Below are 27,350 nucleotides of genomic sequence, written 5' to 3'. Positions count from 1 at the left end.
AGAGAGCGAGCGGGAGCAAAGCCTGCCTCTGCCCAGCCTCGCACTCCCAGCACGAGAGAATTGGGTGGATGCCGGGCGGGGGGGGGGGGGGGTGTTGGTTGAGAGTGAGGCCTTTGGTCCTCTGAGCTACAAATGGCCCAGGGGAGTCCCAGGCCACCTCAGGCATATTCCTCTGGGGTAACCTTAGGTTTGTCCCCACCCCGGTGTCAGCCCCGCCCTCTCCTGCTTCTCTGTGATTTGATTGGAACAGTATCCCCATCTCCCATCTCCCATCTCCCAAGGACCCTTGTGTCCTCCCTTCCAATACACACACACACACACACACACACACACACACACACACACACACTCACACACACAGCTCACCCCCTTGGGGCTCCCCAGCCCACTCCTGGCTGGTTCTGGACTCACGCTTTGCCCCTGACCAGCTGGCGGGTCTGCAAGCTCAGCTGCACATGGCTGACCTTTCCCACTTACAAATTGTCTCCTGGCATGAGATCTGATTGGACCAAGTAGCACAGCTGGCCAGTGGGCTGGGTGGTACTTCCTATATGTGTGTCTCCCAGGCTAGGAGCGGAGCACCTTCTGGAAAAAAATGGCTCAGAGATACAGAGGAAATGAATGCCTCCAGCCACACATGGGAATTTGGTTCACGGGAAGGTGGACCACCCTGTCTACACTGACTCCTCAGTTATCCAGAAAGCGATTTCAAAGCATCTGACAAGCTAGCTGCCGGAGGGCTCATGCCTATAATCCTAGCTACTCAGGAGGTTGAGATCTGAGAATCATGGTTCAAAGCCAGTCCAGGCAGGAAAGTCTGTGAGACTCCGATCTCCAATGAACCTCCAAAAAGAAAGTTGAAAGTGGAGCTGCAGTTTGAGTGATAGAGCATTTGAGTGAAAAAGCTAAGGGAAAATGCCCAGGCCCTGAGTTCAAACCTCAGTACCAGCATACTTACACACAATATAGATGATAGATAGACAATACAGGGAGACACATAGTTTAGGAGTCTCTATCAGTGCAGACTGTAGTTAAAGCATGAGACAAGTCGGGGCATGGAGAATGAGCACCATTACACGCCCTGTGGTTTGTTTAGGATGGGATATAAATAGAGGTGGGGATGAGATCCCATTACAGAGGGTTCGTCTGGCATGATCAAGGTCCCGCGGTCAATGCCCAATGCAACCAAAAACAAAAATTAAAATAACAATAACAAAATAAAATATGATATCAAGACAGGTAAGACATCCTAAAGATTTCCGTTTTTGAAAAGGGAAGTTTTAGGTTGGGACGGAAGGATGGGGCCTCATCTGGAAAGGTGTGTGTGTGTGTGTGTGTGTGTGTGTGTGTGTGTGTGTGTGTGTTTTGTGGAACAGCACACCATAAAATGATGTCTGACTCTGCAAGGGTTCACAGGCCAGTCCAACAAAAATAATAAATGGCACACTTCTGAAACCAGACTCCATAACGAGCCACTAGGGCTGCATCACAGAGGCACAGGAAGCTTTCCAGTGACTTCCACTGGATGGAAGGCCTTGGAGACACCCCACCACCCCACCACCGCCAGGAGCTGGAAGGCAGATGGCTTGCAGGAGCAACGGCCAATCCCTGCCCACAATATTGCCACACCCTCTCCTCTCCAGCAAGACCCTCTTTTCACCTTTGGGGTGCTGGGAGGGGCCAATCTTCAGGACTGTAGGATGCTCAAGTTGGAAACCTTTGGGGAAGGAATTCAGGATCCTGGGAGCTGTGGATCCCCAAAGTTATACACATCAAAATTGTTAGGTTTTTAAAGTAGGTAGCCGGTAAAAGAGAACGCCACGCGGTATTCAGGCAGGAAAGAAAGTTTATTACCGAACTGCTGGCCTGTGGCCAAGATGATCCATGGCCTGAGAGAGGGGAGAGAGAGAGAGAGAGAGACCCCCACCCAGCCCTGCTTTATTTAGGGCAGGGGCAAGGGGTGTGGCCAGGTGGATTAGGAGGTAACCTCAGGGAAAGGGGAGGTAACTGCCTCCAGGTCTGCAGGTTACCCAGGTAACTGGGTGGAGACTTAATGAGGTGGGGGCATCTGCATGTAGCCCTCAGGGAGAGGACCTAACAAAAATGACTTGCAAGTTTGCAAAAACAACAACAACAACAATCTGGCCCGTAGCTCATGTCTATAATCCTCGCTGCTCCGAAGGTTGAGATTTGGAGTGGTTCAATGCCAGCCTAGGCAGGATAGTCCAATTAGCAAGGAAAAAAAAAAAGCTGAAAGTGGAGATAAAGCTCAAGCAGGAGCGGCAGTGGTCCAGCTTTGAGCAAAAAGTCAAGCAAAAGCACAAGGTTTTCTAACTTCAAGTTCAAGTCCCTGCAGGGACGGACGGATACACAGATACACACACACACACACACACACACACACACACACACACACACACACACACACACACACACACACACACACGGTGGTTGGAAGAGAGCCAGGGGCCAGGGAGGTGTTCTTTTAAACACAGTCCTTAAGTAATTCTGATGCAAGTGGAACCCAGGAACCTACATGGGAGAGCCATTGCTCTCCCTACTTCTCAGATGGGTAAATCAAGGCCCCAGAGACGAATAGATCGGTGGTTACAGCAAGTCCCACACTGAGCAAGCCAAAGATGTGCAGAACGTCTTTCTGTGGCATTCCGCCTGCCCACGGTGGGGGGGGGGCGTGGGGGGAGGGGGGGAGGGGGGCATTCCAAGGCAGCCCGTGTAACAGGAAAGGAAATGTCAGCTGAGCCTGCTGGGATGTGGAGGGCCCCTGTGACTCTGCGATCCGCCAGATGCGGCCCTCTGGCGCACAAGCAGCCAAATTCCGTGAGCCTGCCTGTTCCAGATGGGACTTACTTGAAGAAGGGATTACAAAAGCCACCATTTATTTTTATTTTCCTAAGAAAACACATAAGCAGTTTTGCTCCAAGGGAAGTAGTCAGAGGAAGCAGTGTTCCTAGGTCAGCGGGAGGTGCTGGGTCCCCTTCAGCCCCTCCCCAAACCCCCCTGTGGGGCCACCCTCCCATCCCAGAGGTGGTGACTCACCGAGCCAGCCAGCAGAGCCTCAGACAAAGCCCTTCTTGATCTCAGAGTTCAAGGGTTCTCTTCTACCTCTAGTGATGGAGAAAGGACTGTGGATGGTGGGGGGTGGGGGTGGGGTATCTTTCTTCATCCTGAGGACAAAAAGAATTTTCCCCAAAAGGGATGGTGGTAGATGGTGGCTGGGTTCTACCAACCTTTACAGATGCTGCCAGGCATCGTATAAGATGCAAAACGCCCCCCACCCAACCTCTCTGCCGAGACGGCCAGTCGTGTTAAGACTGAAAATCTTAAACTATGGATACATTGTCCCAGATGTTGAGAATCTGGGTGCCAGCCCAAGGGTCGCCCCTAAATGCAGCGTTTGCTTAGGTACAACCCCTCCCTCTCTGGGCCTCAGATTCCCATCTCTACAAGGAGGAAGGCCCATTTCCCCACCAGGCTCTCCATTAGAATCGGGCAGGCTGGGGATGGGGTGGGGTGGGGGGTCTGTGCATGGCAGTCTCAGGGGAAGGATCTACCCAGACACCCCCCCCCCGCCCCCGCTGGCTGCAAGGGGTGGACAGCCTTCTTAAGCACCCCACCCCCCACCCCAAACACAGTATCTGGAACTCCGGGCCCCACCAGGAACGGAAAAACCATTATCTGCAGGTGACATCACTTTGCAAGAATGCAGCGCGCCCGGCCAAGCAGAGCTCCAGGGAAGGGGCGGAAAGAAAGGCTCAGCTCACAGCTGCCAAACCCGGGGGCACCGGCTTCCAGAGCCTCCCCCCCCACCTCAGGACAACTTCTCCACTCCACAAAGGCCACCTCTGGGCCTTCTGGGAGTGTAGGTGACAAAGGGAGCCCCAGGGGTAGGGCTAGTAGAGAAGAAAGCACCCCACCTGATGAGTGGCATGAGACACTGGAAACCAGGCTTCACTCCATGAGGCTGGTCACGCAGCCCACCGCCAACCCAGTGTCCTACCCGGTCAGGGGCTGGACACAGCAGCCCGGCCCCAGGGAGTGCTCGCCAACACCAGCCCGGCTTTCACAAGTGTATGGAAGTGTACGGAACTCCAGCCCCCTACCTGTCTTTCCACCCACCTGCTCTCTAAGGGGATGTGGCAACTATAGAGAGGAGCTCCAAGGAGCAGAGAGGCCCGGGCCACCCGGGAAGGGCCGCCGTCTGGCGGGAAGTGTACTCCTCCTCCTGCTCCACCAACCCTGTGCTATGGGAGGCAGTGAGGTCCAATGGTTGGAACCCTGGGGCTTGCGGCACCTGGACTACAGTCCGATCTTGGCCCAGCTCCCCTCCACCCCGTGCCAAATTTCACTCTTCATTCTCCCCACTATAAAACCAAGTCTGAAACATAAGCCTCCTTGGTGAGTTATTCTCGTCCTCCCCTCCCTCTGCCTCCCACTCCCACTCATTTTCAGCCCCCTCCTCCTTCCCCTCCAGCCCCACCCTGCCCACCTCACGCAGCAGCAGATCAGAAGGCAGCTTCCACCCAGGCGATGGAATGGAGAGGACGGGGAAAAAGCCCTGTGCCCCGTGGGTAAGACTGCCACAGAAAACAGTGTGAGGGGTGGGGGGGGGAGTCCTCAGAACAGGATTACCAGACAATCCAGCCCTCTCCCCACATTGGTGTACAACCCCAGAGAACGGAGAATAAGGTCTGCAAGAGGTGTCTACACTACCCTGGTCCACATGATGTTATTGCCATAGCGTCTGAGGATGGATGAAGAGAAAGTGGGGTAATAAATGTAATGAAGACTACTCAGTCCTAAAAGGAAGGGAAACCGGGTCACTTGCCACTGGGAAGAGCCTTGAGGACAGGGTCCTGAGTGAAGGCCCGTCACAGAAGGCCCGGTCTGTCAGATTTCATGGCCAAGGTTGAAGGAAGAAGGAAGATGCCAGGGGCTGGGGAGGGGATAACTGGGAGTGGTGGATGGGTAGAGCCTCAGTGTTGCAAGCTGAGAAAGTTCTGGAGACCAGTTGCACAACAATGGGAATCTATTTCACACTGCTGAACTGTGTACTTAAAACAGCTTAAGAGGAGTGTGGGGTGGTTTTTTTTTTAAAATAACCAAATTATATATTTTGAGAATGCATACTTTACTGTCATGTCAATTAAATCTCAGCCAAGCTGTTTCGGTGGTCATAGTTGCGGTCTTAAGTCCCTTTTTAAAACTCTTTAGAAAACTGAGCATATCAGAATTTTCCCAGAATCTTTAAAAAACAAAAAACAAAAAATCCCCAAGCCCAACCAGGCCCATGCCTATAATCCTAGTTACTCAGGAGGTGGAGATCTGAAGGTCATGGTTCAAAGCCACACTGGGAAGGTAAGTCTAGTGAGACTCCTATCTCCAGTTAATCACCAAGAATCCAGAAGTGGAGCTGTGGCTCAAGTGGTAGAGAGCCAGCCTTGAGCAAAAAAAAAAAAAAGCTCAGCGACAGCTCTTCTCCTTTCCTCTTGCTTCCTTCCTCTCTCTGGGGCGCAGTGTCCCATCAGTCCAGCTGACCAGCAACCTGGAGACCCACGGGGCTCCCTTTGCTCCAAAGGAAAGCAGTGCCCCCCCACCCCGGCCCAGTCCCACTGACCCGAGGGAAGTGGAGGCTTTGTGAGGCCTCAGCCGGGCCAGAACTCAAAGCCAGGGGTCTTGACTCTGTGCCCCAACACCTCTTCACACTCTTCCAGAAGCTTGTGCCTGCCAAGGGCATGGCTCCACCTTTTCAGCTGGGACTCCCCACTGAGCCCTGGTCTCCAGTGAAGCAACCAGCCTCCCCTCAAAAGTCCTCCAAGGATTCTAAAAAAGAAACTTTGCTCCCCATGGCCCGAAGAACATTCCATCCAATGGCTAGAGTGCTGCTTGAGCAGCTGATTTCATTCCCCCTGTCACCCCCACAGGGGCACACATCTTTGCCTTCTATTCTGGTCACCATGGGTACTCAGTGTCCCCATCTGCATACTTGTGTGGGTTCCGGTCATTTCTCCTGGAACACTCTGCCCTGCCTCCTTCCTCGAAGGCCATTCAAATGTCACCTGCTCCAGGACGCCTCCTAGCTGCCCACTCCCATATTGGATATGGCTTCTCTCTCCTCCTGGCTGCAGAGGGCCTGCTGGGGCCAACTCTGGGGTACCTCACGCACCCACTTGCATCCCCCACCAGCTGAGGAGGTACCGGGGAGCAGAATTCAAATTACACGCCCTTCTTGTAACTGTAGCATCCGACACAAGAATTGAAAGGATGGGCCTGTGTGCCTGCATGGGGACCAGCAGACGGAGACGCCTGTCCTCCCGGAAGCAGCTCCAGGCCAGAGGTGCCCGCGGGCTGAGCCAGCGGTGTCGGCCCCTGGAGGCTGTTTTTGTTTTCCTTTTCCCTGGGCCAGGGCTTGCGGGGGTGTTCTGAGCCACAGCTGGTTTTTATTGCAGCAAGGCTCAAAAAAAGCCCTGAGCATATTTTTAGAGAGAAAGGGGAAAAAAAGAATATTTTCTTCCCTGACCCAACATGAGGGCTTGCTCCAATTTTCCATCTGCTCGCCCTGCTGGGCGGAGCTGGCAGGGCACACTGCGCGGTGGTAAGATCCTACAGCCTGGCAGAGTGAGCTCATAGACTGGGGAGTGCATGGTGGGGGGACTCCAGGACACACGTGCATGTACACACACACACACACACACACACACACACACACACACACACACGCTGCATGGAGAGAAGCCGCCCTGTACTGCAGGCCAGAGTCTCACCAGAAAAAGGGGTCCCCACACCTGCAGCTAGAACCCTGGGCTGCACTGGGTGCCTGAATCCGGGGTGGAAATGAAGGACTCTTTTTTTGTTTTTAATGCATCTTTGAATGGCTGGTCTTCAATTATCTGAAGATGCAGCTGGGATGAATGAAATCCCAGCTCATTTCCCGCCTCGCTGAACTCAATCGAGCTTTTGTTGCAATGCAGTTTTCTCAATGGAAAGATGCTAAAGGCACCGCCAACGTGCTCTGTGCGTGGTGTTTGTGTGTCCTGTGTGTGCGTGGCACATGCTGCGTTGGGATATGTTATGTGTGTTGAGTGTGTGTCATGTGATTTGGATGCATGGATTCTGGAACCATCCTTGGGACCAGCAAGCCCTACCTGGAGCTGGGTGCAGGTACCCTGGCAGGTCCCAGGAGAGGAGAGGGCAGCCCGGGGCCAGGGGGCAGCTTTTTGACTCTGGCTCCCAGCAGGAAAGTTGGGGTTGGCCTGCAGGTGTGCAGGGGCCCAGCTCCACCGAGAACCCCGGCTTCTCCATTCCTGTCTGCTCAGAACCAGAGCCAGGAGGTGGGAGTGTGGCTTCCCCTTCACCACATTTCCTGGGCAGCTGGGCCAGGCAAGGCTCTGCTTACCCGACCCAGGCAGGGGGGCTGCTGGACCCCAGGGCCTCTCCTTTGTGGAAATGGAGGCAGCGTTGTTGGAGACCAGGATTCCTTCTTGGGAACAGGGCTTAAGGGGTTTAAAAAAAAAAAAAAAGACTCATACTCCAAGCTTCCTCAGTTTTGAGGCCTCAGTTTCCCACTTTGTTTTGCAGGACTTTTACACTTAAGCATTGGTAGCTTTTTTTTTTTTTTTGGCCAGTCCTGGGCCTTGGACTCAGGGCCTGAGCACTGTCCCTGGCTTCTTCCCGCTCAAGGCTAGCACTCTGCCACTTGAGCCACAGCGCCGCTTCTGGCCGTTTTCTGTATAATGTGGTGCTGGGGAATCGAACCTAGGGCCTCGTGTATCCGAGGCAGGCACTCTTGCCACTAGGCTATATCCCCAGCCAGTTTCCCACTTTGTAACATGAGGTATTACCCACTCTTGGGATGGTTGGAAGACGTGTGTGAATAGGTAAAGAATTCAACCCTGGCCTGGCACAAAGGAAGGTACGGGGCCCATGAGGGTCCTGTTCCTGCCACCCAGCTGCCCTGAGCAGCGACAAGTTCCCCGTTGGGTTTGGCGGGGGCAAAGGTTGCCCCTCTCCTGGCCCCAGCCAGAGTGACAAGGGAGAAACATCACAAACAACAAGTATCAGCTCTTGGAAAGTTGGCGTAAAGCCCTTCAGGGGCAGGAGGCTGCAGGGCCATGTGCCAGGTAGCATGGTACCTGCCTGGGTCTGGAGGAGCCCTCCTGCCCTCTCCCTGCCCCGTGATGAGTACAGGGGGGCCCCACTCTGCACTGGCTCTTTATCCAGACCCTGGGGGCTCACCACACGCCTCCCAGATCCTCCTACCCTGGATCTGGCTGGCCCTCCCCTCCCCCATTTGAGCCCCTCCTCTAGGTTCCTACTGCAGGAATAAAGTCCTGTGGTGGGGGGCTCTCAGATTTGAATGCCAAGGCCTTGAACCTCAAGTCCTGAGGTATGGCTCTGTTGGAGTTAGGCCTTTAAAGAAAGGATTACGATCTCATAAGAAAGCCAAGTGTGCCAGTACATACCTGTAATCTCAGTAATCTCCTTGGGAGACAGAGGCAGGGGAATCTCAAGTTCAAGACCAAGCTGAGCTTCATAGAGATCCTATCTCAAACAGAAAACAAAACAAAACAAAAAAAAATCCCACAAAAACCTATAATCTAGCTATTCAGGAGGCTGAGACCTGAGGATCACAGTTCAAAGCCAGCCCTGACTGGAAAGTCTATAAGACCAAAAAAGCCAGAAGTGGAGCTGTGTCTCAAGTGGTAGAGCATTAGCCTTGAGCAACCAAGCTCAGGGACAAGGTTCAGGTCCTGAATTCAAGTCCCAGAACGAACACACACACACACACACACACACACACACACACACACACACACACAGAAAGATGAGTTGAGGTCATTCTAGTGGGAATGGCCACAGTCCACAGCTGGAGACAGAAGGGCAGAGGAGAGGCCCCGTGGAGACACAGGACAGAGCTGCCAGCCCGGAGCCCGGCTTCTGCAGGGGGAGCCAGCCTGCTGACTCTGACCTTGGCCTTCCACTTCCAACGGGAGGAAAACCCCTGCTGTGGAAGCCTGGGCGGCAGAGAGCAAGCTGAGGACAGATGTTTCCGAGGTCTTCCTGAGGGCCACAGCCCGCTAAGAGGCTTGGCCTGTGTCTGGAGACCATGACCTCCCCAAAGGCGCCGGGCCGACGGAGCGGGCCAGAGAGCCGTCCTGGGTGGGTAATTGGCTTCCCGGAAGAGCAGGACGTTGTTCTGCAGGCTCTTTTCACCAGGAAGCTCTAGACAGCGGGGGAGGAAAGGCAGCCCGTGGCTCCCTGCATCACTGCCCCTTGCCTGCCGGGCAGTGCCAGCCCACCTGAGCTGCGGTGTCCACCGGCACACCACCCACTTTACAGACAAGGAAAACAAGGCACAGAGGAGAAAGGGATTTGCTCCAGGTCATTTGCAGCGTCACAGCCATCAGGGAGAGACTGAAGCCCAGAGTCCGCGTGCGTCCCAAGAGGGAGTCACTTAGAATTGAAGGACTCAGCCTTGCCTACCCTCTGTAAGGAGATAAGGAAGGCCTGGGTTCAAATCCTGATGTTCTCTCTTGCTTATTGCATTGGACAAGATGCTGGCCTATCTGTGCTATAAGGCCTCTGTTTCCCCAGCTGGAGGGGCTGCAAGAAAGGCATCTGGCTGCCCAGCCACCCAGCCACCCAGCTTGCTCTTCCACAATTACTCGGTGCCCGGACCCAGCCTGGCAGGAAGTGTGACAGTGATCTGGGAGACAGGCTTTTCCTGTGGTGGGCATGGGGGCTGGGGGGCGGGCTCCCCTCTGTCATTTGCCTCTCCCCAAGCCTCAGCTGGGGCTCAATGGCTCATTGTTCCCTCCAAGCCCAGACCGCCATGCCTGCTGGGAATCAGCAGCTAAATATAGATCCTCCACCCCCTCCCACCCCTCAGTGTTTGGGTCCAACTGCTTATCTGGACTCAGGGGTCAAGGGGTGCCTGAGTTCTTCCTGACCACCACTCTGGGCAAAGTCCAGCCTGGCCAACTCCCAGATCGCTCTGACCGGAGTGAGAGCCCAAATTCACACACGGGCGCGATGTGTAGTGGAAAATTCAAGGCCAGCTCCGGCGCTTGCTTGCAGGATGCAGGCTTGGATTCTGACTTTCAGAGCTGTGGAGCTCAGGTCAGGGCTCAGAGGTGGAGCCCGCCTCAGCCTGTGTGGGGTGGAGGAAGGGCCTAGAAGAATGGGTTGAAATCATCCAAGCCAAGCAAGGAGAAGTCGAGGAGGCAATCTAGATGGCAGGAGCGATGCAAGCCATGGTGTGAGGCTGAGGCCCAGTTGGGTCTTTGAAGGGAAGCAAATTTGGAGGCCTGGCCTTGGCCCAGGGCAGGTGCCATGGATGCTGCCACTTCCAGGGTCTTCCCCCATGAGCCTCCCTGGAGAGAGTTCCCTGTCCCTAGGGAGAGCCTGATGGCTGAGGAGGAAAAAGAGGTGCCTAGCAGACCTCTCCAGGCCTCAGGGGGTGCGCATGTAGGACTTGGGGTTCACCTGCGGATTGCCCAGTGTCAAAGTCAGAAGCATAAACTCCGGAGGGTACAAGAGGAGGGAAGGTAGCCCTGTGCTCAAGAGCAAGGGCTTGAGGCAGGCAGCCTCCCCCACCCTATGCCCCCGGGACATAGTATGTGACTCTGGGCCTCAGTTTCTTAACTGAGAGTTATAATCCAATGTCTGTGTGATATTTATAAGTGCTGTTGCCAGCACTTTGTAAACGGGTATCTTTTAGCAGAGCTCTCCAGATGCTCTCATGTTACCTCAGTGCCTCCCCGAGACAGATGAGGACCGCCCCCCACCCCACCCAAGAAACTAAGAGAGAACACTGATCTGGTTCTGGAAAAGGGCCCCATAGGGATTTGACCTGTTCTGTGCTTTTGCCCCCCAAACAAGGACAGAGATGGGGACCTAGGGCTCCAGTGCAGCCCCCACATTGAAATTGCAACCAACACTCAACCTCTTGAAACCCCTAGTAGTCAAAGCCGACCAATGAGCTGTGTACACGTAAGCTGACATGGACCAATCAGGGCCAGACACTTGTGGCAAGTTTGAATCCCTTATTTGCATAAGCCTTTGCTCAGGTTGCTGCCACTGACTTTGACCTTAGGCCAGAGCTCCCATCTGGACCAAGAAGCTGTCCCAATCAAAGCTTTCCCTATCCCTCCCTGGGTCTGGTCTCATTTCTACCACCTCTGCATCCGAAGAACCCAGCTCCGGTTACAGTAGTTGGGTCAGGTGTCTACCGGGGAGCACTGACCTCCCTTTTCCCACCCACTGTTTAGATGGGTAGGGTGAGGCCCAAATGTGTTGGTTGGCTTTTCACCTCTGTGACAAAATTCAGGAGGAAAACAACAGAGGAAAAAAGTCAAGAGAGCTTGGCTCACTATCTCTGAGGTTTCAGTATGTGGTCATTTGTCTTCCTCTCTTTGGATCTTGGGGAGGGAGAAGCCCGAGGGAGGGAGCGGGAGAGCCGAGCTGCTCACCTCATGGCAGCAGGAAGCAGAGAGAGACAGGAGAAGGGCCTGTGGCAGGGTCCACCATTTAGAGCCATGCCCCCGCTGGCCCACTCCCTCCAATGAGGCCCACTTCCGGTTTCCACCACTTTCTCATAAATGCTATGAAACGATGATTCCATCAGTGGATAAAGCCCTCAAGATCCAGTCATGTCTGTCCCCAAGTCCATTAGTTGACAGCCAGCCTTGAACACATGAGCCTTCCTTCAAGGGACACTTGAGATTCAAACTGTAGCACCCGATGGGGCAGGGATGTGCAGCAAACCTGTGGCAGTGGATCTGCAGGCCTGAGTTCCTCCCGCCAGTCTGGGAGCTGGTGTCCTGCTCAGCACCCCTGCATGGGCCCCTGCGTAGTGGATGTGGATGTAGAGACAGAGCCTGCCACAAGGTAGGAACTTACAAATACTGGGCAGATGGAGGCTGAAGCCTGGTTATTGGCCAGGAAGGCAGTGTCCTGAGGAGCATCCAACACAGACTCCCAGCTAGAGGTCACCCTTCATGTGAGCAGCCCCTCTGGTTGTCCTGGCCCAGAGCCCAAAACTTGCAAACACATATGGGTGCCCACCCCGTATGCGGAGCCCCACACAGCTCTCTGAAAGTTCTGACAGGAAGAGAAGCTTCATTCTCCTCATTTCCCAGCAGGGACCAGAGGTGTAAGGTCACACAAAGGGTTTGGGCAGAAGCAGATGCAGAACTCTGGGCTTCCAGGACAGCCACCTGACGCTGAGGGCACTACATATGAAGTATCCTGTGGAGTCCATGCGGCCCCGGGCCCTGGCCTTCTCCCAGACTCTCTGGTCCTGGTTAGAGCCAAGCACGGGTGACAGTGGTGGCTTCCTCCTGCACATTGGTCCGAGTGTGGCTAAGTTCCAATTAGCCAGGGCAGGGGGTGAGGGGAGGAGTCCAGAAATGGAATTGTGGCTCAAATGGTAAAGAGCCCGTCTTGAGCAAAAAAGTACCTGGGCCCTGAGATCAAGCCTTAGTACTGCTACCAGAAAGAAGAAAGAAGAAAGAAAGGACGGGAGGGAGGGAGGGAGGGAGGGAGGGAGGGAGGGAGGGAGGGAGGGAGGGAGGGAGGGAGGGAGAAAGGAGAGCAAGAAAAAAAGAAAAGAAAAGAAAGCAAGAAGAAAGAAACATTGCTAAGGCTTTGCACAAGTCTGGACTGGAGTCCCAGTGGCTGCTTAATCACAACACACTTGTCTATTTTTTTTCGGAATCTTAATTCACTCTTTTGTAGAACTCAGACAATGCTCAGAGCTTCCTCCGGGGGCTGCTGTGCGGGTGGATGGAGACGAGGTGTGGAATTTATTTGGTGTGTGCCTTGTGTGGTTGGAGCTATTCACGTGCCGCCCAGCCCTCCCTGCCCACCCAGAACCACACCCTGCGCGCCATGCCCCAGCTGTTCCTCAGCACCCCCTCCGCCATCTCTAGGAAGGGGCACCGAATGTGGCAGGAGGCCTCTGGTACCCCTTCCCTCCTGCCTGGCCCAGCCAAGGAGAGGACAGGCCAAGCCAGATGTTCCCCAGATGTTGCCAGTTGAAGCAAAACAAAAAAAACTACAAGCACTTCTCTGAGCCCAGGGTCCCTGTGGCGTGATGGTGCGAGAGTGCTGAGGGACAGGCAGGAAGCGGGCTGGCGGGTATCACAACAGAGGTTTGTGGGGTCAGAGAGGTGAGCCAGAAAGGCTTTCTGCATTGGGTGCCGGTGGCTCACGCCTATCATCCTGGCTACTCAGTAGACTGAGATCTGAGGATCCAGGTTCAAAGCCAGCTCCAACAGGAAAGACCATGAGGATCTTATCTCCAGTCAACCAAAAAGCTGGAAGTAGAGCTGTGGCTTGAGAGGTAGAGCTCCAGACGAGCAAGAAAGCTAAGGGAGAGTGCTCAGGCCCTGAGTTCAAGGCCCAGGACTGGCACACAGGGACACACACACACATACACACATGCATGCACATATGCACGCACGCACACACGCACGAGCGCTTTCTGCAGCAGGAGTTTGGCAAAAGGTGAAGGAAGCCAGGAGGAGTGAGGGAGTTGCTGGACCAGAGACCAGCATGGATTATTGCTGACCTGCCCCGGGACCCCCACCTCAGCCCTCACAGGGCTCTGGGGCCTTCCCGAGCCACCTTGGGAGAGAATGAGCTCCCTTTTGTGGAAGGGATACAAGAGGAAGCCCAGGAAGGCTGCCATGCCCGGGGAAGCCACTGGATTCTCTTCCACGTTGGAGTATCTGGGAGGGAACACTACTCCCATCACTGAGTCAGCCCCAAGGCCTTGACTCACCCCAAGGAGCCCAAATGCAGCTGGCACACGGGCAACTTTGAGTCTCCTTCCACCCTCCTAGCGCGTGGTACTGCCGTGCCCTCTCCCCTGCCCACCCTCCCAGCTGACCCTCGCTGCTCCCTGCCTGTTCAAGGCAGGACAGCCATGTAGGACAGGCTGTTTTTCACTTGCTCCTGGGAACAAACAAACTCTGCTCACCAGCAAAACTATTACTGGAAACCCAGAAAACTTCCCTGGTGCTTTCTGAGTGAGAGTTCAAGCCTGGGCAGTGGGGAAAATGAGTTTCGCACTCACCAGTGACTCCCAATAAAGCTGTCACTAACAACAGCTGTGTGTAAGGAGCGTGTGCCCGGGCCAGGCACTGAACTACAGCTGGCCAGGTGCCCACTCCGCCATGGCACCTCTGGGCCGGAGCCAAGCCGTACTTTGTAGAAATGGCAAAGCCAAGACAGAGGGAGCTGATATGATTTCTTCAATGGTTGGCAGTTAGCCACAATATTAACTACTCAGGAGGCCAAGATCTGAGAATCTCAGTTCAAAGCCAGCCTTGAGCAGCAACGTGTGAGACTCTTATCTCCAATTAACCACCAATAATAATAATAATAACAATAATAAGCTGGAAGTAGAGCTGTGGCTCATGATAGAACACCACCCTAAGGGACAGCCCCCAGACCCTGAATTGAGCCCCAGTATGGGCACAATGGATGAATAAGTAAATAAATAAATATGCATAAGTAAATACATAATGGTTGCCAGCTAGTAACAGAGCCAGGGATTAAACCAAGAGCTTAACTCCAAGGCCTGGAACTTCAGCCTCCTCATCAAGCTGTCTCCCTGGCCCCTGCCTGTCTTCCCAGCCATGCCAGGGGAGGGACCTGCAGATGCACCACCACCCTGATCTCAGGGCTGCTCCTTGCTTGTGAAGAAAGGGGAAATAGCGATCAGCCCAAATCGCCCCGTAGAGGTGAGGAGCCCGAGGCTCTCCAGGCAGAGAATGTGCCCCCGGCTTCAGGAGCCCCGGTGGGACTGGGTCAGCAGGACCCAGGCACCCTTCCAGCCTGGTCTCCAGCTGTTCCCCTCATCCAGGGAACCCACAGCCAAGGGAACCGGGGTGTGAGTAATGGAAACCAGGCGGTGGGGCCTTCCAAAATGGGAATTCCATCTGCCTGACTTGGTTCTCCTGGATTTTGGTTTCTATGGCGACGGGAGGGCCGGAAGGTGGAGGACCTGGCCCACAGCGGAATCCCTGGAACCCAAAGGAAGAGGATGACGAATCGCTGTGTGGACCCAGGGGGCTCCTCCAAGAAGAAGATGCCACAGGGGGGCCAGGCCAGACAGGACTCGGGAGGCCCCGGCTTCACCCCAACTCTGCCTGGAACCATTTGAGTGGGGGATGTGTTACAGTCCTCCCTGGACCTCAGCTGTCAAGTCCCCCCTAAACGAGACCTGGACGAAATCCAAGAGGTGCCCTTGCCCAGAATGGAAAGCCCAGCTCTGCACCCCACACTTCCAGCCTCACTAAGGCCCCCTGGGGTTGCTGCTGCAAAGCCCACAGGGCTCCATGGCAGGCCTTCAAGGCCTGGAGGAAGAAGAGCCAGCCCCTCCTGCAGGGAGGCAAAGAAAAAGGGCGGGGGGGGCCTTCTTTATACATATAGGCCACAACATATATGGAGCTCTTACGCATGCCTGGCCCCAGGGCAAGCCTTTCCTTGGGATTGGCTCACTGGCTCTTCATCCCAGGCCTGACAAGGCTTTGCAGGCTCAGGGCAGCATGGTGGCTGGCCAGGGTCATGGAGGAAGGCAAAGCAGGACTCAACCCCAAACTCCAAGCAGCTTGTAGAGGCCAGTGTGCCATGCCCGGCTGCTGCTGCTACTTGCTGGGCTGCTCACAACGAGAGCACGGAGGCCCGGGAGCAGAGGCTACGCTGATGGACAGGAGGCCCCATGCAGGCCTGGGGGACCAGAGAAGCCAGGTGCAGCAGTCTGCTCACCCCTACCTCCCAGAGGAAGCCGTTGGGGTCTGTGGTGGGAGCAAGACCAAGGCCCCTCTCCCCACCCAGGTCCTGCCCAAGCCCTCTTGAGGACTCAGCCCCTCACCCCTTGAGAGATGGGCCCAATTCTCATCCTCTCCACACACTAAGGCCACACCAGGGGGAAGCGGGGAGGAGCGGGCAGCACAGTCCATGTTCCCTGAGTTCCCCCTCTCTCCCCGCCCCCCCACACACCCCAAGCCTGGAACAAGACCCAAGGGAGAGGTGGCCCAGTCCCTTCTGCACCAGCCCCACCCACTCCATCCAAGTCAGCCTCAAAGAGCCAGGCCCACCGGGCCAACCCCTGCATGGCCCTGGGAGGCTAGGGGGCCGGGACAAGGGAGGCATCGGGATGGCTTAGGTCTAGGTTCAGGTCCTCCTCCCCCTGGAGCGGGCCTCTGGAGAGCCCTTTCCAGGCCTTTACACCTGAACTTATACCTCCTGGCAAGCGAAAGGGGAAAGAGACAAAGGCACAGAGGGAGAGACATGCCCAGTGCCTTGATGGTTCCATTAGAACCTCAGGGTGTGGCAGCGCAGAGATGGAGAAGCTCTCAGAAGGTCACACAGCCAGCTGGCGCCCATGCCGTCCTTCAGGAGCTAAAATACAGGGACCTAGAGCACAGCCATCATGGCCAGTCAGGCACAGGCTGGGCCTCCTCTCTGCTACCTGTCGCCTATAGCACCAGGGACAAGTCAGTCTCCTCTCCATGAAATGCGATGCTCACTAGGGCAGGCTGATACTGTGCTTGGAAAGTGTGTGGCACAGGGGAGGAAGGCAGGGAAAAGCCACAGCTAGGCGACAGCCCTCCTACCAGCCCTCCTCACCCCATCCACGTGCAACGGTTCAAGACCAGGAAGACACAGAAAGGGCCAAGGAGGAGAAACGACACAGGCCTTTTATTTGTTCCAGCGCTTTGGCTACTGTGAGGTCAGAGGATGCCATGCTTTCCCAGGGACACCCCCAGGAACACAGAGTTCTGTGGAGGTCCGACTGTGGTGCCCCTCCAGGCCTCGTCAGTCCAGAGGCCTAGCTGCCCACTACTGGGACCAGCAAATGCCCCCTGAAGCTGGAAACTGTGGCCCCCACAGTGGCTTTCCCAAGGCATTGGTTATAATATTGCACTTGTCAATTAGGAAGATGACGGGGCACGGATTTCCTATTACAGCACATGGGCCAAGCATCCAACTACTGTTTAAATAAATAAAATTCGAGGTGGGGGTCTGAGCTACAAGCCTCAGCGGTGTCCCCCACCACCCCAAGATGGCCCCAGAACCCAGGCCTGGGCCTGCTGTCCCACCAGCCAGTTCTTGAAGGAACTTGGTCAGCACAAAAAAAACAAAAAAATCTCCAAACGAAACATCCAAAGCAGAAAGCTGCAGCTCCAGATCTGACTCCAGTAGGGTCCCCTGACCGTCAGGGCCCGTGTACCAGGACCCCTCGTACCAGGGCAGCGGAGGCCCAGTGGGGCCGGTCCTTCTACTCCTCCAGGGGCCTGGGCCTCTTTCAGTCCAGGCGTCAAACCCAACTTATCCATCTGTCCATTTGGAGACACAGCCTCTGGGGGCTCGCTTGCCCCCTCCGTCGTGGGGGGAGGGAGGCGGGTGGGCAGGAGGCCCAGCCCACTTGGTGTGATCGCTGAGCTGGACTCCCATGGTCCCTAGAGTGGGGGACTCATCTTCTTCTGGTTAACGAGGTCCAGGTAGAGGTCAGAGCGGAGAAAGCGAGGGTACGAGTCTTTTTCCATGAGCCCAAAGATGCGTTTCTGGGCCAGGTCGAAGCAGCCCCGTGTGACGCTCTGCAGGTTGTCCTTGGTGTGTTCCCGGGTATACGAGTCCAGGTTCACCTGTGGATGTGCAGAGGAGGTGGTCAAGGCTGCTCTGGAAGGTGCCGGGCCTGGAGGCCCAGTACTGGAAACCCTAAGGGGCAATCTTGTCTCCCTACTGCAAACCCCTTTGTGCCACACACAGCATAGGAGGTGCTGCAATAGAGGCCCTCTGGCCAGAGGACTGGAGTCCTGGCAGAGTCGCTTCCTGGAGGGGTGACAGAATACGTGGGACCTGAAAACACCATCTTTATGCTACCTGGGTTCATACTCAGCAGTTCTATGCCCTGGCTGTGCTTAAGCAGAACAAAGATAACAGTGAAACTCATTTTAAAGGGTGTCGTGAACACTTCCACCAAGGGCTGAGCCACAAGCCTAGGTGGATGATGGTGGAGATGGGGACATTTCATGATGACCCAGGATCCTGTTCTTCCCAAGGCTCCTCCTGTCTGAGCTGCTGGCTATCTCCTCGCAGCTGAAGGAACACTGGGCCATGGGAACATGGAACAGCCCGAGGACACCAGTCTGGGGTCCTACCTCCTTGCACGCCTGGATGGCAATGAATTCAGCAAAGATCTTCTTGGCTTTGGCCGCCATCTTGGACTGCGACTTGACTTTCTTGAAGTCCTCACACGCCAGCCAGAACTCTAGGTTCTCCTCGCTGAACTCGGTGCGAAGGAAGGCCTGGAACACTTCTAAGCCATCTGTAAGGAGAAGCCCAGGCCCGGATGAGAGGCAAGGCCAGCCTGATGGTCCTTAGGACTGTCCCCACCCCAAGCTTGCCATTCAGGGACTTTAAGAGAGAAAATGCACAGCACTGAGTAAGAGTCCTTACTGCCGAGAGCTGAGAGCCCTGGAACTCAGTTCTAATCCTGCCAGTGCCTCACTATGGGCCTGACCAGGTCTCCCCCATCAATGCTTCAAAACGGGATCACCAATCCCATCTCAAGAGCCCAGATGGGATCCTGCCCATTGGACCATGTGACCGCAGGCACATTTGGCCCAGTGCAAGTCCTCAGTCCGTAGAACTGTTTATTGTTATTCTGGGAATTCGGGTCTGAGCACACAGGTCCCAGTGGCCTCTGGCAGGCAGGGCCAGGTCCCGCGGGGGAGGAGAGGGCTGGCAGGAGCTGACCCCAGGGTTCCACCAGAGGCTGCCTGAGCTCACCCGACAGCAGGGACCCCTGGCTGAGCCCAGGAGAGCGGGAAGGTGGACTCTCCCCAAACACGCTTTGTGCCCAGATGAGGGGGGAAAGGAGACAGGGAGGGAGACAAAACAAGTAGCGGGCCCCACTCACATTTGTGAAGTAGCAGCTTCTCCAAGGACTCGCTCCATTTGAGGGCTTCCTCCGAGCTGGGCCTACAGGAGGAGGACAAGAGCACAGTGAGGCTGGGGGGGAGGCTTTTGTTAGCCACACCGGGGCCCAGGCTGTCACTGATCAGGGATGGGGGGGCCTTGGGAGGGGGGTGGAATTGGAACCACTCTCAGCCCCCCTGCCCCCTGCCTGGCCTTCCTCCCCAGGATAACGGCTCCCTGTGACTGAGGGCTGGTGACTACTGGGTACCAGGTTGCCCATCTCCCCAGAGTAGATCAAATGGACACAAACCCTTCTCCTAACCCCACTCTTCAGCCCCACTCCCCCCAGAATCCAGAGAGGACTTACTTGAATGACTTGATCATCTTGTCTGTCTTGGCTGCTGGCTGGGCTCCGGGAGACTCATTCCGCCGCCTGAAGATAGCCAGTTTGTTCTTCATGTCCTTGGCTCTGGAGACAGAGAGCAGAGAAGGAGGTTGGTCAGCCTGGCACACACGACCCAGGGCTGCAGGAGGGCACAGGCCAGGCTGCGGGCACCTACTCCTTCATGGTGTGCCGCCTCTGGAGGTTCCCATTGCGCGTGAGGTACATGCCCCGGAGCATCTCGGAGAGCCCCTCCCCAACCTGCAGGGAGCACCCCTTCTGCTCCTGCCTTCCACCCTTGATCCCAGGCTACAGGGAGCAGCGGTGAAGTCCTGGCTTGCTGGAATTCTGGCCGGATGACTGGACTCCCAGGCACTAGTCCCGGCTGAGATTTCAGACAGGAGGAGCCAGGAAATGGGAGGGACCAGGAGGGGGAGCAGAAGAGAGAAAAAAAAAAAAATACACTCCTCCTCCTGGAGCTGTGAAAGGGGCATGTGTCGGCAAGGGACAGCCTCTGGGGCCCGCCCCCCTGGCAGGAAGCCAGACCCAGTTATTTGTGACCAGCCTCCCCGTTGCTATGGCAGCGGGGAGCAGGGTGGGGAGAACCCAAGTCAGCAAATTGCTGGGAGGGAGGGGATCCCGGCTCTGCCCACCAGGGTGGCACAGAATGCCTATTTATAGCGAAAAAACCATTTTTAGTCAGGCCACTCCTCTCAGAAGGCACATTTTGCCAGGGTGCTGGTGAGAAAGGGGTTAACGGCCTCCTACTCTAGTCTGTTTCCTTTGCCCCTGGTCCCCTCTTCCCCTGGTTCCCTGGCCAGCACCGCCATAATAGCAGCCCTGCCAGCCTCCCTTACTGGGGTGTCAGTCTGTCTGTCCATCCACAAAAATACATCAGAGGCCCCCACAGTCTGGGTTGTTCTCAATCTGAAAAAAACAAACAACCCACCCATCATCTGCAAGTTAATTATGTAATTGTTATGCATATTTACTTTTGTGGGTGTTTTTCAAATAATCAAAACTTTTGTTATTAACAAAAAAAATTTCTATTTTGGTCTCCATCTTCCTGAAGATGTAAAATGCTGAAATGAAACCCAAGAAGAAAATGGAAAACATGTTATTGAAATCACAAAACTAAATATGTATACAAGAAAGTGATTGTGATTCAACTTCGGAAGGAGTTTGTAACATTTATACTTCTGAAGCCTCAAATGGCCCCAGGACCGCTAGGCCATTCCCTTGCATAATTAAAGGAACTGTTGCTGTACTAGGCCAAGGTGGGGAGCCCCAGGTCCAGAGCCCACCTGCCTTGGGGTGAGACTCTAGATCAGCAGCAGCAGCACATGTCCTTTCTCCTCTGTAGTTTGAGTCCAGCAGGACTGACAGTATTACCTACCATTGTTGCCTGTCACCAGGAAGCCTTAGCACAGCCCCAGTGCAAAAGGGCATAAGCGTGGGATTCCAAAGCCACATCTGTTCTGGAAATGTGGGGCTGGGTCCCTGATCTAGCAGTTTCCAAAAGAGTTCCCAGGGTCAACAGGCCTCTAGATGAGGGGAGGACTCCTCAGAGAACCTGGGACACAGCAAGAAAACTGCTTCCAAGCCAGGTGCCGCTAGTTCCCGCCTGTAATCCTAGCTACTCAGGAGCCTGAGGTCTGAGGACTCCAGTTGGAAGCCAGCCTGGGCAGCAAAGATCTTGAGACTCTTATCTCCAAAGAACCACCCAAAAGTGGAAGAAAGCGTGGCTCAAGTGGTAGAGTGCCAACCTTGAGCCAAATAGCTAATGGACAGGGCTCAAGCCCTGAGTTCAAAACCCAGAACCTATACAAAAGAAAAGGGGGAAAAAAAAAAAAAGGAAGAAAAGGAAAAGCTGCTTCCTGGGGCTTGGTGCTCTGTGCTGAGTGGCCTGGACCCCTGTGGCCGCATATGGAACAGTGTCTGGCACAATGCTTGTTGGTTATTGTTTTTGTAATTTTTTTTCCAGGTCTGGGGCTTGAACTCAGGGCCTGAGCACTGTCTCGGAGCTTCTTTTGCTCAAAGCAAGCCCTCTACCATTTGAGCCACAACACTATATCTGGCTTTTTTGAGTAGTTTATTGGAGCCCAAGCTGGCTTCAAACCGAGATCCTCAGATCTCGGCTTCCTGAGTCAAGCTAGGATTACAGATGTGAGCCACCAGCACCCGGCTTGTTGGTTATTACTTTGATGGTTATATCAAATGCTAAGAGCCCGTGACTAAGCTTTCAAGAGTGTGAGCCTCACACCTATGAGCCTAGCAAGTCGGGAGGCTGAGACCCAGGTGATCATGTTTCAAAGCCAGCCAGGGCAGAAAAGTGTGCCAGCTGCCATCTCTAAAGTAATCAACAAAAAGCCAGACTGGAGGCACAGCTCAAGTGATAGATTGTCAGCTGAGAAAGCATGCCAAATAATCAAGAAGTGCTGAGTTCAAACCCCAGTTCTAACAAAAAAGAGAATAGAGAAAAGAAAGAAATGGGGGGAGAGACAGAGAGGGAGGGAAGAAGGGAGGGAAGGAGGGAGGGAGGAAGATAGGTGGGCTGGATTTAAGCATTCACTGACACAGAAATGCTAGAGTCATGGTCCCAGACAAGTTCAGCACCTAGATGCCTGCCCTCCTCTGGGGCCGCAGGCCCCCTACTGGGGACGCCATGACAGCAGCTCTGGCCCTATAAGGCTCCTTCCTTGTGTGTTTCACCTTCTCTAGAAAGCACAGCTGTGTGCTGGCTGCAGTAATAGAAGCTTCCAGCTGCTGCCCAAACCAGAAGAGGGCAAAGGAGCTCGGAAAGAAAGGGTGCATCATTGCATATGGTCAAGGCCAGGGGAGAGACACACAAGAAGCATCTAGAAAGAACTTCTGGCCTCTTTCCCGTGTCTAGTTAATGGTGAGTGCTACTGAGTCTGGAGAGAAGGGGGACTCCCCCTGGGAGGTGACCCTACGGCCTTCTCCTTGCACATCCTTGCATGAGGGCACCAAGAGACCACCCTCCCACACCACACACACACACACACACACACACACACACACACACACCTGGCTAATAAGCACCTCTAATAAACCTCCACAAGTGCTAGGTGCAATGTCTCAAGCCTGTAACCCTAGCTACTTAGAAGGCAGAAGCTAGCCCTAGCATGAAAGTTCAAAGGACTCAACTTCAACGAATGGCCAGGCTTGGTGGCTGACACCTGTTACCCCAACCACTGGGAAGCACAGTGGTCGGGCACAGTGTGGCATGCGCCTGTCATCCCCAGTCCAGATCGGCTTAGGCACAAAGTGAGATCTGACAAAATAACCAATACAAAAGGGGTTGGAGGTGTTGTTCAAGTGGGAGAGTGCCTGTATAGAAAGGGTGTGGCCCTGAATTCAGGCAAAATAACCCAACCACACAAATACACAAGTCCTCCACAAGTATAAAGGGGTCTGAGCAGGGCCAAAAGGCTTCAGAAGAGTGGGGTAACATAGCCAGGCCAGCAGCGCCCCCTTCTGGCAATGCCTGCAAACTGCCTCAGCCCTTTCTCCTGTCACTCAAGGGCCCAGAGGGAACAAAGGACCAGTCCATTGCAAAGCTCTGAGTCAGAGCAGGGCCAGGCACCCTGGCTCGCTGGCTCTGGTTCACCATGCCTGCCGGTGAAACTCATCATTGTCTTGCTTTACTCTGAAGGAATCCACGGAACCCTGGTGACGCACCCTGGGACCCCTGCCAAGTCATGGGACACCACTGTTCCTTGGTGTCTCTCTGTAGGTGGGGGTGGGTAGGTGCAGCCCTATTCTCTCCCTGGAGGGAGGAGAGAGGCAGAAGAGGAAGCTGGGAACAAGGAGCCCCCACCCCACCCCAAGTACAAGAATGAGGACCATGGGTCTTCCCAACGTACAGGTTTTTGCTCTTTCTCTTCCTGGAGGCTTCATCATCATCCGCGATGTCGGCCCCGCTCATCTGTAGAGAGAAGACAGATACATTGCAGTGTAGGTGCCCAGGGACTTCATTCCAAGCCCAAAGGACCAGCAGTCCCTGCCACCAGCCTGCCCCAGGCCCCAACACTTCCGTTCCCTGCAGATCAGGTTGGGGTGGAGGGACCAGTGACTGCTAACAGCCTGCATGGAGTGGGTGACTAGCTCCGAAGAGCCCCAGCCTGCTGGGGCCAGGCCAGATAGACCGAAGCATCATGGTAGGTCAGGCAGGCAGGAGAACGAAGTTCCAGCCAGGCTTCTGCCCTGTGACTTGGCCAAGCCCTGTCCATTTCTGAGCCTCCATTTCCATCCTTCATTTCTCGAATCAAGATTACAGCAATTTAGTCAGGATTCTGAGGGTCAAAGGAGACCTGGCATTGGTGAGCAACGTATACTGTGAACTCTTACGTAGGGCTGGGAGCACCTGTTTTGATTTAAAGCTTTGAGGCTCCCTGGTGCCCTCTGGATAATATAATATCATTACTGGAAAGGATCTTTTCGTGTGTGTGTGTGTGTGTGTGTGTGTGTGTGTGTGTGTGTTGCAGCACAATTCTTGGTTGCTAAGATATGGAATCAGTCTAGGAGGCTGTCAACAAATAAATTAACTTTTTTTGTGTGTGCTGGTCCTGGGACTTGACCTCAGGCCCTGAGTGCTGTCCCTAGGCATTTTTGCTCAAGGCCAGCTCTCTACTGTTTTAGCCACAGCTCCACTTCTGGTTTTTTGGGGGCGTAGTTTATGGGAGATGAGTTTCGCTGTCCAGGTTGGCTTCAAACTATGATCCTTAGAGTTCTGGCTCCTGAGTAGCTAGGACTTCAGGCATGAGCCACCAGCCCTCAGCGATAAATGAAAAAATGTAAATATATATACATACATACAAAGTGGAGTATTATTCAACCACCAAGAAGAATGCAATTATGTCATTTGGTGGGAAATGGATAAAACTGGAGATCATCAAGTTAATTAAAATAAAACATAGTATTTCAGGTTTTCTCATATTTGGAGAAAGAGAGGGACAGGGGGGTGGGGGAGCTCCCACGCTCTAGGTGAGTCCTGGGCCATCTTACCTCGCTACACTAGTCTATGCTGAGCATCACCTCGGAGACACCAGGCCCCTCCCATGGCTGCCTCACAGTAGGAACCCAGGCTCTGCTCCAAGGTGGCAGAAGTACTGTCATTGGATGGCATGAATCTGTGTCACAAGACAAGGCCAAGAGCTACCACCAATGGACCTTAGACAGTTTCAGCAGGGGAAAGTGGCTGGCCTCACTGGTGAAACCACAAAAGCTGACGGATGAATGGATAGATGGATGGATGGACAGACTATGCCTTCATTCACGACACTCAAATAATATCAAGCCATAAGTCACATGGGAAATCCAGCAGGACTTGTTCAGAGTCCCAGCATTTCAGTGACAGCTGGAATCAAAATCGGTCTACAGTCAAGGCCTGTGTTTGTCCACCAGAGGACGCTCAAACGCCAGGCTGTCAGTGTTAGCATTTCCCAGGGAAGACTCAGGACAAGGCCTCCTTCCTGAGACCATGGCTCACCAGGAAAGTAAATGTGTGTACGTGCACTGGGGGGCCCACACCCACACGGTGCGGAGCCCAGCACGTGTCCTGTTTCCTCCGACTTGGAGGAAGTTTCCCAGAGATGGCAGAGGCATGATGAGGGCTTGCTGATGGGATGGGTAGAAGATTCACCAGGCTTGTTCTAGTACACACACAGGCTGCAGCCTGGCCCGGCAGTGCCCAGGGCCCCCACCCGTGGGAAAGGGCCCACAGTGCAGGGCTTCCTCCCATTCTAACCTCAGCTTCCGCACTTTATCAGCCCCACACAATGGGCCTGGGGACCACTCCCGGCCAGCCACCAACCCGGCCTCAGCGCTGCTGGGAAATGGGCTCTTCCTTCCACGGCTGGGAGGGATCATCTTCAACAGGGCCCAGTCCAAGCCTAATGGCGGGCTGAGTGTTCTGAGCCTGGGAGTCTGCCCCAGGTAGCCAGGACAGCTGGGTACCCAGGTTGCCCGGCTGGCTGTGGCCTTCAGCCTTAGGAGTCCTGGGGCTCCCCAAGGTCCTCCTGCTGCTGCATCCTGTGAAAGGTCTCCGTTCATGAAGTCTCCATTTGCTCCGTTCTCACTGTCTCCTACATGGCTATGCCCTGAGAAGAGGCAGATGGGGGTGGGCCCAGGCCCCCACCCCACCCCCATCCTTGCACTTTGGCAGGAATCCACAGGAGCTACCCAGGGTCCGAGTAGCTCAACACTTCCTGGAATAATAACTATGACTCTATGGTCAGGATAACTGTAATAATAAGACTAGAAGATTATAAGATTATAAGAAGAGTAGAGATTGGAAACTGCCTGGATTTGAATCCTAGCTCAGCCACGCATTAAGCTCATAGTCCTTAATTGAGTTCTGTCTCTACTTTGTGCCGCCCTTTCTTCATAAATTGGTTGTACCTCACAGGGCCATTGTAAACATTAAATAAGCTAGCCAGGCACTGGTGGCTCACATCTGTCATCCTAGCTACTCAGGAGGCTGAGATCTGAGGATCACGGTTCAAAGCCAGCCCGCCCAGACAGGGAAGTCCAGGAGATTCTTATCTCTAATTAACCACTAAAAAAAGCAGAAGTCGGGCTGTGGCTCAAGTGGTAGAGCACTAGCCTTGAGCAAAAAAAGTGAAGGGATGATTCAGAGCCACTGAGCTCAAGCTCCAGTAATGGCACATGTGTTGTGTGTGTGTGTGTGTGTGTGTGTGTGAGAGAGAGAGAGAGAGAGAGAGAGAGAGAGAGAGAGAGAGAGTGCTCAGCACATGAAAATGAAGAGTCAGTTACCATTAGCTAGTTACATTTTGCTGCTATTTATTGGGCATTTAGCAAGTGCTGAGTATGGTGCTAAGTGCTTTGATAGTATCTAATTTAATCTTTCAACAATTCTTAGAGCTATTTTCTGATCTTTCTTCCAGTGTAGGAGGGGAGCGGACGGTGTCCAGAGCAGGGATCTCCAAGCCGGCAAGAAGCAGAGAATTGGGAGTCTGGCTTCAGAACCCAGAGGCCCTGTGAGCAGGGCCCTGCTGGTTTCTCTCTTGGTCTCCCTCTGGGGCCATTGGGCTGTGCGTGGTAGCCCAGGACTGGAGTTCTATGCACCCAATGGATCTAAATGTTAGAGGCATTTGTTTAGATGTAAGGCTTCTTCACGTTTTTTTGAAGAGTAGGAGCCTGGAGAGTGTAAACACACCGTGGCGCTAGAGGGCACCTAGGGCCTCTAACTTAGGCAGCAAGCTTAGTGTAGGGCTGTCTGCTGACAGCTGCTGCAGAGCCAGGCCCCTGGGGAGGGGAGGAAGCCGGCATGGCCAGGGAAGGACTGCCACCCCTGGCCATGACACTGAGCTGAGCAGACCAGGCTAGAAGGCAACTCAATGATAGCATCCTAGACATGGAACTCACCCATGGGGGTGTCTCAGGAAGAGGATCAGCTCTGCTGGGCCCCTAGAGACTGGCAGAGCCAATCCAGCTCCCCCCAGGAGACCAGACCCAGTGGCTGACCCCCTCCCTCGCTCTCTGGACCTCAGTCAAGCCCACCTGCAAGGCCACCATGGCCAGTGTAGGGCCTTGCTCAGATCTGTGGTTCTTCTAGCGCTACTGAGTGCAGTAGAAATCCCTCCAGGCGCACGAGGGCAGAGTCACAGGTGTGGGGCACCAGCCTGTGTGGCAGGCACATGGCTCTGGTGGCCCCAGCTAGCCACACAGCAGCCCAGGGCCACGCCAGTCCTGCCTGGCCTTTCTAGGCCATCCTAGGTCTTTGGTCATCACAAGAGCATTGTCTTGTGCCCAGGGCTTTCGATGGCCCCCAACACAGCACTCCCTGTAGACCCAGGCAATCCTAGAAAGATTTAGTGTCCTCGCTTCACAAAAGAAAACGGGGGCTGGGGATATAGCCTAGTGGCAAGAGTGCCTGTCCCGGATACACGAGGCCCTAGGTTCGATTCCCCAGCACCACATATACAGAAAACGGCCAGAAGCGGCGCTGTGGCTCAAGTGGCGGAGGCTC

The 27,350-nt window shown here is 54.5% G+C and overlaps 1 protein-coding gene and 1 long non-coding RNA gene across 10 annotated transcripts in view; one reads left to right on the top strand and one right to left on the bottom strand.

The window, feature by feature from the left end:
- Nucleotides 1-27,350, bottom strand: part of Rgs3 (regulator of G protein signaling 3) — a 142,461-nt gene that overhangs the window by 1,350 nt on the left and 113,761 nt on the right. For 7 of the 9 annotated variants that reach the window (XM_048339714.1, XM_048339726.1, XM_048339755.1 and 4 more), the window contains 5 exons: nucleotides 23,224-23,285; nucleotides 19,322-19,423; nucleotides 18,956-19,017; nucleotides 18,195-18,361; nucleotides 16,710-17,678 (listed from right to left, as the gene is read on the bottom strand). In XM_048339714.1, coding sequence (XP_048195671.1) covers nucleotides 17,493-17,678; nucleotides 18,195-18,361; nucleotides 18,956-19,017; nucleotides 19,322-19,423; nucleotides 23,224-23,285 — 579 coding nt within the window. In that variant the 3' untranslated portion in view covers nucleotides 16,710-17,492. Of the gene's footprint in view, nucleotides 1-16,709; nucleotides 17,679-18,194; nucleotides 18,362-18,955; nucleotides 19,018-19,321; nucleotides 19,424-19,514; nucleotides 19,829-23,223; nucleotides 23,286-27,350 lie in introns of those variants that run through there. The other 2 variants (XR_007210043.1, XM_048339797.1) reach the window with 2 other exon arrangements.
- On the top strand, nucleotides 3,014-16,948 carry LOC125346886. Its single transcript, XR_007210057.1, has 3 exons — nucleotides 3,014-3,048; nucleotides 13,031-13,036; nucleotides 16,810-16,948. It is a non-coding gene; the product is annotated as an uncharacterized LOC125346886 (long non-coding RNA).

This window comes from Perognathus longimembris, chromosome 1 (assembly GCF_023159225.1).
Source record: "Perognathus longimembris pacificus isolate PPM17 chromosome 1, ASM2315922v1, whole genome shotgun sequence".
Taxonomy (NCBI): Eukaryota; Metazoa; Chordata; class Mammalia; order Rodentia; family Heteromyidae; genus Perognathus; species Perognathus longimembris.
This window is presented reverse-complemented; position numbering and strand designations above follow the sequence as displayed.